The sequence below is a fragment of the Lissotriton vulgaris genome, chromosome 8 (assembly GCF_964263255.1).
Source record: "Lissotriton vulgaris chromosome 8, aLisVul1.2, whole genome shotgun sequence".
Classification (NCBI taxonomy): Eukaryota; Metazoa; Chordata; class Amphibia; order Caudata; family Salamandridae; genus Lissotriton; species Lissotriton vulgaris.
The window spans coordinates 821,262,031-821,274,105 of NC_141696.1; the positions used below are offsets into that span (position 1 = coordinate 821,262,031).

At 41.9% G+C, this 12,075-nt stretch overlaps 1 protein-coding gene across 2 annotated transcripts in view; it reads left to right on the top strand.

The window, feature by feature from the left end:
• Window positions 1–12,075, top strand: part of TBC1D8 (TBC1 domain family member 8) — a 605,783-nt gene that overhangs the window by 561,574 nt on the left and 32,134 nt on the right. For both annotated transcript variants that reach the window (XM_086934717.1, XM_086934716.1), the window contains exon 18: window positions 3,864–3,953. In XM_086934717.1, the coding sequence (XP_086790843.1) occupies window positions 3,864–3,953 (90 nt within the window). The remainder of the gene's footprint in view (window positions 1–3,863; window positions 3,954–12,075) is intronic.

Here is a 12,075-nt window from a genome sequence, read left to right on the forward strand (position 1 = left end):
TTATTATTATAAGGAGTGCATTAACGCTCAGAATTACGATTCACAGATTACTCTGGAATTACACTTTTCCATTATCTGGCAATGTATGGGCACTGCAAAATTAGCTATGTTAACTGGTGGAAGAAGGCGAGCCTTCCACTTAGGTACAGTGGTAGGCGAGACTTTGGACCATACTAGCAGTTCAGCGACTTATTGCCACTATCAAAGGGAACACCTAAAAGTCAAAACAGTATTGAAACCACTAAGATTGGACACCAACCACCAGTGTCATTGGCGCCCTACCTAAGAGCTTTGAATCTGCATCTTCATGTATGAGCCAGGTCCTTTGCGACTTGGTTAACAAGCATTTGCAATGCAATAGGTCTCGCATTTGCGAGAGTTTAAGCTATTGGCATTGTAAATGACAATGCCTTTTATTTATCTGCTTTGATAATTAACACATAAGTAAGAAGTATTGTCATTTACAATGCCAATAGCTCAAACTCTTGAAAAATGCGATACCTGTTTCACTTCAAAGAAGCAGCCTCCATTGTCCGGGGCTGCTTGGAAAGTGAAAAGTCGCATGGAGTGCTGAATGTAGTGCCTGAAGTAGGAGAAACTCATTAAAGAAAATCGTGCTTTCACACTAAATAAGACGTACCATGTAGCAACTGAAGTAAAAGGACCAATCCTCATGGGAGGTTACAAATGAAGACAAGGCAGTACTAAGGAGGGAATAACAAGCCTATTAACGAATCAGATGCCAGCATTCACAAAGGACAATGACACAAGCTAGTGCTTATGTCATCTTGTCGGGCAGGACTTTTTCTGGAATTAGCAGCTGGCGACTTATTTTATGCTGCACTTCTGGCCAGTCACTTAGAAACCCTCTTCTAATTTACAACCGTTTTTGGAAAGTAACAATCCCTGCATTGTATCTTGTATATTCCTGTATTATTCAGGATGTCTTATAAGGTTGTGTCTTCAACTGATGAAGGCACTTTGGATGCCGAAATGCACGTAGATACCATTTGGTTCTGAGCCATGCTTTTCTTGTTGTTGCCTTAACCCAGGGTTTCAATCATGTCTTATCCATTGTTAGAGTGCTGAAATTATCTTCTATATCATTTCTCTCTGTAATAAGGAGATTGACTAGCTACCGCAGAACTTATTACATATATTGAACAACTTTGTGTTTCTTTGTTACTGTAGTTTTAGATTTGTGGATGTTTTAGTGTATGTGGACATGATTGAAGTGAGCATGTGGAGTTATTTATTTAATTATTATTCTCTTGTATTTGTTCAAAATAATAAAATGAATTTTGTACTTTTTAACAATTTGTTCTTTCAAGTTCATTCCATATTGATGTCTTTTTGAGTGTCATTTGAGTTGCCTTAGGACTTTTCACTTAAAATGGGGCCCTGCCACACTTAAGTCACCTGAAGATTTGCATAGGTTTTTGTTGACGCACCTTTAGTAACGGGTATTTAAGCAATAGTTAACGCTATTTCCTTCTGCTGACTTTCCATCCCCTTATTTCCGGTTCTTTTATTTCCGGCCTACAACGGCCCAGGGCGCTGTCAAGAAACCAACGCCTAGAGGCTGTTGTCTTTAAAAAGTAGAGCAGTAGTTGTAAAACATGAGGTTGCTTAAAATACCTCGCTGCACCTCCAGCGGATGCCCGATTATATCACACTTTTCGAAATACCTATTTGTAGTGACAGGATGGCCAGCTTCAAAAGAAGTAGTACAAAAGGGGGTGGTGATGGACGGAGCATCTGAATCAATCAAACACTCACAGCCAGTCAAAAGATCTGGGTTTAATCCATCTTCGTTCTTTAGCCCACTCTGCCACCAGGCCCGGACTGGCCGTTGAGGGCACAGGGCAATTCCCCGGTGGGCCGCATGGTTGGGGGCCGGTTTTGGGCCCCTGGGGCCGTTTTTGTTACAGGGCCGTTATGCTGCAAAAACGGCCCTGTAACAAAAACGGCCGAAAACCGGCCCTGTCATAGAGCGCGGTCGCACCTCTTCCCCCTCCCCTCTCCTCCTGGAGGGAGGAGGGGGGCCGGCCGAGCACTTTGCCAGGGCCGGTTCTGGTTCCCAGTCCGGCCCTGTCTGCCACCCCAGTTCAGACATGGCTATATGCAAATCAGTCTGACCCTGTGCCTCATGGGAACAGTCCAGCGAGAACTGCCAAGCCATGTCTTCCGTGGACCGGAAACAAGCTTCCGAGGACCGGTTTCTGGCATTCCAGCCTTCTTCAGCCCGACTTGCTTGAATCCAGTGGCAAAGTGAGCAAGGGACTCACGTCTGAGTATACCCTGCCACACTTATGGCGGCCAAAAGCGGTACAAAAGGGGGTGGTGATGGACGGAGCATCTGACTCAATCAAACACTCACAGCCAGTCAAAAGATCTGGGTTTAATCCATCACCGTTCTTCAGCCCACTCTGCCACCCCAGTTCAGACATGGCTGGCAGTTCGCGCTGGACTGTTCCCATGAGGCACAGGGTCAGACTGATTTGCATATAGCCATGTCTGAACTGGGGTGGCAGAGTGGGCTAAAGAACGGTGATGGATTAAAACCTGATCGTTTGACTGGGTGTGAGTGTTTGATTGATTCAGATGCTCCGTCCATCACCACCCCCTTTTGTACCGCTTTTGGCCGCCATAAGTGTTGCAGGGTATGCTCAGACGTGAGTCCCTTGCTCACTTTGCCACTGGATTCAAGCAAGCCGGGTTGAAGACGGCTGGAATGCCAGAAACCGGTCCTCGGAAGCTTGTTTCCGGTCCAGGGAAGACATGGCTTGGCAGTTCGCGCTGGACTGTTCCCATGAGGCACAGGGTCAGACTGATTTGCATATAGCCATGTCTGAACTGGGGTGGCAGAGTGGGCTAAAGACGGTGATGGATTAAACCCAGATCGTTTGACTGGGTGTGATTGTTTGATTGATTCATATGCTCCGTCCATCACCACCCCCTTTTGTACAGCTTCAAAAGAAGGCACAACCCTGACGCCCGCGTCTTTAAAGCGCAGTAATGTTTATACACTCACTGTCACTGTAGTTGGACATTAAGACAATTGTTCTTGAAGTTTCAGTACTGTTATTTCATTCGAAGTGTGATGTGTCTTACTATTGCAATAGAAGGAAGTATGAAATATACATAGTGTGAATGGAAACACAATGCACCAGTCTTAGGATTCAGAGAAGAGCAAAGCAACCATTTTTACTTTTAATCAAATTAGTATTTCGACACTTGTTGATTATATATTTATGTGAAGAAATAAGTGAGCAAAACTATTCCTTAATATTTTAAGTTAGCTGTCTGACTTTAAAAAAAGAGATATAGGTTATTGATGCACTTTGTTTCTAACACATTGGGTGTGCTAGAACGAGAGTGTATGATATAGTAACTTATTTTTATATAGTCCTCTACGCCACTTCTAAGCACTGAATATGATGTTGCTCAATGTAACAGTACTCAAGTTATTGGCTTTACATTATTGGAAGACCGAGCTGGTCTTTCCCGATTCCAATTTGCAACATGTAAATCACATTAAAAGTAGACAGCCAGCATTAATTGGCTGTGCCATCTTGCCGATATGCTTTGGTGTTTTGTTATCTGCCTTTTTCCCAGAGAAAAATCACATTTTGTTTCATAACAGGTTTGTGGGCAGGAGTCTTTCCACTGACTGCTATAGAAAGTTCAATCTTAGACACATTTTCTTATCCTTTTTTAATGTGTACAAAGCTGAATTTGACGACATGTAAAAAACTGAGGTAGCGTCGCCTATTCCATTGCGATCTTTGCATTATTTAAGAGGGCTTTCTGGAAGGGATTGGCAGGTATGTCAGATGCTTTACGGTTGATCTTTATTTCAGCTCTCATGGGGACCGATGGAGACAGCGAGTCGCCACTGAGGAATCCGCTTATATCAACGACAAGGCCACTGATGATGACAAAATCAAATGGTTTGTGTTATTTTGCTTTTTATACCTTTTATGTGCATAGTAGTCTGTGTCCTTTAACTTTTGCAAACATGGAAAATGTATATGTTAATGTTTAATTACATTTGAAAGGCGCTTTGAACACAATTCTCAAGTCAAAGACCCCATGTCCTAAAAGCTGAACAGTGCATGCACATGGTTGCTGGGATCTAAATGTTGGATTTTTAGGGAAGAAAAGGATGTGGCCCAACGGCTAGAGCTGTCGACATCTGGGGAACTGGGTTCGAGTCTCGGACCCTCAGCATCTTGTGATTCTGTGCAAATGACTTAATCTCCCCATGCCTACCAAAAATGAATTTGCCCCTTTGTAACGAAACTGGTGCTCATGTACAGCGCTCTGTTACCTTCAGGTCGAGTTCGCGCTATATAAAACTCTAAAAGTAAAAATAAATTTAAAAAAACAGGCCACACTCAGATGTGAGCTGTGACTGTACTCCCTGAATAATGTGAGCAATAGTGAACCTGAGGTCTGTAAGAAATCTTGGCTCACCTTTGGTAGCTTGGTTTAAGCTGGGAGGAACACACTACAGATGAATTTTCACTTGTAGTCCTCTATGACCTTAAAGCCAGATGGAAGGATCAGCCCATTGCATAGAAGTTTTCTTTGCCCGAATAGAAAAACCAGGACAGCCATCTGTATTGTTGTGTTTGTCTGAGGCCGGTATTCGACTTTTTTTTTTAATTACCTTTATTTATCTTTTCAACAAGTATGTAACTGGTGTACAGCGTTATCAGCACATATTACTGAAGAGTACATCTGCGTCTCATGATTAAAATAGAACCTCCTGATTTTTTACATTTGAAAAATTTGGGAAGAAATGGGTCCGAGAGCACACTTTTTCCGATTCTCCCTCTGTCGTATCCTCACTCATTCCTGACACATCCTGATCACTTGCATTTGAGTCCGCTGCTAAGAAAGCACAACAAAACTCTCCACGTTGCCAGATCCTCTTCTAACTGGGATCCCTTCGACTGTCTTTTATGTGGACTTCCTGTGCCAACGTCCATTTGCGCACATATCTCAGCAAGCTTTTAAATCAGGGGAACGCTTGCCCATCCACATTATAGCCACCCTATATCTCGCTAATACTATCAGTAGCTGGAGGAGTGTGTAAGCGATCTTGAGCCGTCTTGGTTTCCAAACATATCCCAGTAAGCAGTGCAACATTGACTCCTCAATATAATGCCGGTGCCCCTCCTCAGTTTATTCCACTTCAAAGCCTATTTCCTTCAGTAGTATAATTCACCTCAACAGGTTGGTATTCTCTCTTATCTTCATGAGCTACCTAAGCCTTAAATCAGGGGTCCCAAACCGGTCCTGGAGGGCCGGATCCATGCCATATTTTAAAAATAACTACATGTATCTCAATGGGGATATCCCAAAAATCTGGCATGGATCCGGCCCTCCAGGACCGGTTTGGAGACCCCTGCGTTAAATGATCATTTAGGTGCCAGAACACCAACATGAGTCCTAAGCAGAAATGCAAACTGTTTTTGCAGCAATGACATGACCACAAATGTGTCTCTTTACTCCTTGGCGCACAGCACTGTTCCCTAGGCGGCAAATGGTGTTTTTTTCAGTCTGTTTTTCAACTGTCCCTCTGCCATTTACTGCAGTGCTTTAAACACAGGTACTGTGCACAACTCCTCCAGTGTCTAGGTCACAATTTTTGTTACTTTCTGGATTTGAGCTCAGTCAAGAGGAATACATTAACAACCTATAGTTGGAAATTCCAGATTCCTTACTGGCATCAATAGATGATAAAGTCCCACACGGCTGGAAGTGTATTCCCACGAGCCAAGGGCAACTCTTACCTACTGGATAGCAAAATAATAATATTCAATGCAGGAATCAGTTAATACTCTCTGTTCAGTTCGGAACATGAGATTCACACATCCTTTCTAAAACATGGGACACTAAATAGGCAGTTTTTACGTTAAACACAGTATGCAGTGACCCATCACACTAATAAAATGTGGTTACATCATTACTTCACAATAAATGGTTCCTCTTAATAGGTCATCCTTCCATCACACTTGAATGAGCCCAAGTCATCCTAATCCAACTTTACTAAAATAACAAAATTGTCAACACGATAAATATACATCATTGATTTCACAAGCGAATGTGTATCAAAACATCAAATATTGTTTACCTGTTGCACATAGAACATAGCATCGCAGACATGTTCATTTTTAGATAGAAGTGAAAACATTCAAAATATATTATCCAACACTACGGAACTGCAAATTTCAATAGAACCATTTCTCTATAAGCAGCATACATGTACACTACCAAAGCCAAATGCTAGGTCTTAGTTGCATCTTTATGCCTACTAGAGTTACTACTTATGCAGTCTATCTAGGAAGGACTTTGCTAGAGGATAAATCATTATCTTCTTGGCCTTAGATCACTGTCAACCAACAACATTCCTTTTACTAAATCCCAACTTTAATTTAGCAACAAGGTAATCCCATAGATTGAGTTGGCGTTTAGATGTACGTTTGGGCATGGCCCAAGTGATATTGTTTTTTTAGAGTAAATCAGTTATGCAAATAATACATCTTTGAGACTTCAAACTATGAAACCCTTTTTCTAGTAGGGGAAATTTCAGTACTCCAGAAAAGACTTTTTATCCATGCAGTATACTGTTATGCTATCTGTTACCTTAGAGTAAAACACCAATGTTTTTGTAATTATAGTACAATATTTAGGGTTTGTTATGTTGAAAGCCAAACGTAACATCCAAAGTTCTAAGTTCTTAATGAAGTTGCGAAACTAATTGACCTGTTATCAAATAAATATTGCACCAGACGTTTCTGCACTATACATAGTTCTCGAATGATAGGTATTAGAGGATCATATTCACTGTAGAGCCTCTATGTGCGCAAAGTGCACTTCAGCAAGGGTTCAATCTCATCAAGTTTATGGTAAAACCTGGACTGACATTGTGTACACTGCAGCCACTAAATTTGACTAGATGGGAAGCCCGTGATACATTCCAACTGTTGAAATACCTTAACAAAGACCATTGCTGAAATTAAATTAGAGCCTGCAGTCTCAGCCTGTTTGTGAGTGTATTCTTTGTTGTGGAGTTTCAACAGTTTTACAATATATATAAATATAGATTTACTATACAGTGGAGGTAACCCCAGTGTAGGTATAGGTAAGTCAGAGTTTCCACAAGTAGAGTGTTTTTATATTGTAATATCTTTGGTGCCATTGTCATGAAACTAGAAAGAAAAAAAAAGAAGTGAATCAACCTCGGCTCATTAATGGAAAGTTTGCGCCAATACTTGAAGCAGGCAGGGGGAGGGAAGGGAGGATTGGAGGAGGGGATTGTCCCAGAGCATTGCAACCCCATGTTAAATCCCATCGGAAAATTTGCTCTTTGATGCAGAAAAAATGGCTAAATGTAATTACACCAGGTTCGGCAGGAAGATAGAACTTTACTTAGGAAGCCTACCTTTTGTGATTTGTTATCAATCCGTTCAGTTGGCTTTGAGAAATGGTTAAAGATGTGCTTGGGTTGGGCTTGAAGGGACTAAACAGTTGGGTATATATGGTCAGATGATCCTGCAGGAGACCTGCAGTACTGAATAAAAATAAAATAGTAGGACCTTCTGATCGGCAGAAGGAAGATTTTCTCCCATTTGTTCCATGGGACTGAGCAATCTGATTGGCTAGCGGCAACTCTGGGCAAATCGTTGCGCCCACCATTATAGTAGTTGGGGACCGGGTCCCCATGCCTGAAAATGTTTTGAAACTAGACCATAAAGGGTGTAGGGTAGGCACACCCTGACCACCATGTACTTGTGGTGGGTGGGGGGGGGGGGGGGGGGGGGGGGGGAGGGAGGGGGCAATGAAGACCCTCCAATGGGCAGAATGTAAAATAAAAAATTGGGCTGCAGATACCTTTGTACTTCATGCATGGGTCCTAGTGTGCTGCTCCCAGGAAATACTGCTGTACTCCAGCGGAAGGTGAAGCTCAAACCCCCCCCCCCCTGCATGGTACCAATATAGAGTGCAAGCTGCACTGATGAAGTGCGTGCACAGTGGGAGGTTGGGCACAGTCTAGCCGGTCATATGCAGCGGGCCGATGGCTGCATATGATCAAAATACCCCAGAAATTCACAGGAAAAAAAACAACGATTAAAGTGATGTCATAGGGGGAAAAAACAAAGGTGAAAGTAATGTTCTAGTCAGGTGTTGAATTTAGATACAACCTAACAGTTAAAAATAAAATAACACTGAAATTCACAAGTTGTAGTTTACTGATCTAGCTTTAACTTGTTCCCCTCCATGCACTGCTTAGAACTTTATAGATTACATTACTCATAACTTGTTAATTACATCATTTATAACATCTCAAATTACATAATTGATAACATCATTGATGACATTGTGCAGCCATTGTGAAATCGATCTATAGGGTTTGTGGACTTTAACTAATTCAACACATACATCTGTGGCAAATTTCCTATCACCAGTCAAAAGATAATGGACATAACCTTGGACTACATGTTGAAAACATAGTGTGCCTGTTTTGAATCTCTGTAGACACCCACATTTGGTGGTTTTTACCCTCTTTTTGCTGGTATTCACCTACATAAAAAAGAAAATGTTGCCACAGACTTTAATCGGGTCACCTCCCTTTTTCTTTTTTGAAAATTTTCTTTTTGAATTTTATATACACAATACAATACTTGTTATATGGGTTTCCCGCAGCCGATGTGCAGGGGACAGTAAAATGCCAGACAGTATATTTGCCTGGGACCCTATTTGCTGGCTATACTTGTAGAGAAGTAGATCTAGTACAGGAAAGGAGAAAAGAAAAAGTAGGAATAAGTGAATGAGAAGGATAAAGCAGACATCTAGATATATCAACAATGCCCCTGCACTAAACACATATAATATCAGACTGGTAAAAGTGTAAGTCTTTGTAGAACTGCAGTAGAAACATGTAGTAGTATAGGGCAGATCAAAACAAATCTTGGTTCTCCGAGAATGAATATCAAGAGGTAAAAACACATGGATGGATAAACAGTCCGTTCTTGGTGTAGACACTTCTGTTTATTGTTCCAAATCAAAAGCCAACACGTGTTTCATCGCAGGGAACATACTGCGAATCTTCAGGGCTTAATTGAGTATTTCTGGGAATAGGACATCTAATCCTATATCGTTTATGTGCTAATGATTTGGGGGGAAGGAAGGACTGGTCAGTGTATGGAATCTGTTCCGTATCCTCGTTGAAAACGAATCCGGGTTAAAGGTTCATATTGATGGCAAGCCCAGTCCGAGCCTAGCGTGGAATCCTGTATTCGGATTACCAGGTTTGTAAGGTCGGATTGTACCTGATCTCGATATATCACGAGTGTTGTGATAACCGGGAGGGGAAAGAAAAAACTTCACGGTAGGAGGAGCGAGCAGGCTGTTCGCCTAAACTCTAGAGATTCCCCTCTTTTCGTCTCCCGGCGCCGCGTATCTGTGACGGACAGGGCTTGCCATCAATACGAACCTTTAACCCGGTTTCGTTTTCAACGAGGATACGGAACAGATTCCATACACTGACCAGTCCTTCCTTCCCCCCCAAATCATTAGCACATAAACGATATAGGAATAGATGTCCTATTCCCAGAAATACTCAATTAAGCCCTGAAGATTCGCAGTATGTTCCCTGCGATGAAACATGTGTTGGCTTTTGATTTGGAACAATAAACAGAAGTGTCTACACCAAGAACGGACTGTTTATCCATCCATGTGTTTTCACCTCTTGATATTCATTCTCGGAGAACCAAGATTTGTTTTGATCTGCCCTATACTACTACATGTTTCTACTGCAGTTCTACAAAGACTTACACTTATACCAGTCTGATATTATATGTGTTTAGTGCAGGGGCATTGTTGATTTGTCTGATTGTGTGGATTAGCTTGCTGGTCCACTTTGGAGCGGTTGCGAGGTATTACCGCTCGCCTCAATGCCTACACTCATCACCTTTTTTATTTCATCACCTTACGGCCACCATGGCAGTGCGCCTAGTAATTCTGGAATACTAAAAGACCTCCTAGCTGTTTTTTAGACATCTAGATATACCATTTTGATTTGGTAGGACGAAAGACTAGTTCAATTAAGTCTCTTGCCCTTTAGACGCTGGGTTGCCCAACGGGGCGTGATGTGGCCGTTTTTTTCATGGTGGCTCGTACGGTACCAAGGCTTTGTCCAGAGCTTCCCAACAAACTGGAAGGAATCCACTAAGACTACGTACAAAGGGTCACCCCCTTTTAAACCACGAACACCCTCCATGAAAGAGCTGGTACTACATTCACTTTAACAAGATTTCTTCATATGACACACAATTTTAAGTCATGAGGTTAGCAGGTATGCATTTGGCACTGAAAAGATATCTTCTGAAAAGCCCTTTGGACAACCCTACATACACTCTTGTGATGGGGACAGTGGTGTACAACCTTAGAGCCATGTGTATACAGTAGTGGGAGATAAACTACATCTAAGTAGGTCAGCCCTATATTTTACTTTATTCAACAATCTGCAATGCTTCAAAGTCTTAAATAGAGTCCAGGGAATAAACATCAATACCATATATAGATCGTTGTTACACAGAATTGGTCTATAGCACTGTATTACAACTCTTTAGCACTGACACATGCTCAAATATCCCCTGATTGATAATCTATTGTCAACAGAAGCTTTGGCCTTACTGACAGATGTTTTGCAATAGGCTTTCGCTTTAAGGCGCACCTTAATTTAAAGCTCACCTCAGGTGTGCTCCAACTTTACCTTGCTTAACATGGAGTACTACTTACACCAAAAACTGTAGTGATTTGATAATGATGCACCATATAACTTTCAGGATCCAGGGCTTGCGCTGTTGTCATGCTTTGCAGCAACACATGTTCCCACAGTAACTCAATGTTTTATATTACTATGTGTTATCAGAGATGTTGTCAGTGATGTCAACAATGATATCATTTGAGAGGTCATTAGAGATATAACCATTTGTGTAATTTAACATGTCACGAGTGATGTAATATGTGGACGAATAGGCAGTGCATTGCAGGGGTGCATGGTCTAGTTAGTTCAGTAGACCATAACTTGGGAATTTGTGTTTTTAAAAAAAATATATATTTTAATTCATCACCTTACTATAACATCAGTTTAACTTTTGCCCTTATTAGTGAAGTTTGGTTGTATAAACATAAGCTGAGAAGTGTGGCTCACGGTGTAGAGCAGGCAGACCCGGAAGCTGAGGTCAGACCCCGGACCAGGGTTCAATTCCCGACGCGGCAGGGTCTTGAGCTCAAATGTCCACAGACTCGATAATTCTCGCTTCGGTGCCTGCTCTAATCATGGGTTCTCACTCTGCAACTCTGTGCATTAAGCTTGCTTAATCTCCACAACGGCCCCCCTGCGGCGGGAAGCCTGGCTTTCACCTTGGGGATGCCCTGTAGGGGCTATCTCACAGGGAAAAGCCAGGACGGGTTCCCAAGGCAAGCGCCGGGAAACCTCCGGGTAGCTGTGCGCTCAATAAATGCAATAATAATAATAATAATAATTACAATAGCTAATTGTAATGCCAATTTAACTTTTGTTTTTTCTGTAAAAATGTATGTAGCTACGCAGATATAGCTATAAATAGATAGGGGCTTGAAATTCTTATTAAGAAATCTCTACCAGGCACTTCTGAATACAAAGGTTGCCAAATACCTAGTCTGTCTAGTCTCAGTTCCACCTCATGTCTCTTTTTTCTGCCACCCTACACGTCCTGTCTCATTATCTCACTTCTTGCAGGAGGTTTTTTTTATCCCTGCTTCTTCCCATTGTCACTGTTTTTCAACCTTTCTCTGCCTCTTTCTTTATTTCTTTTACTGTCTTTCTCGCTTTTACTCTGGGGCAGATGATGAAAAATGTGTAATGGTCCCCAAAAATAAGAGCCCAACACCCAGAACAGATTAAGCACTGGCAGTGTTACAGCTGTTCATGTACAGTACGCTTTATATGATTGACACTTTTTCATCTGTGAAACGCCTGGGATCTCAATTCCCAGAAATATGGTTGGCAGAAGA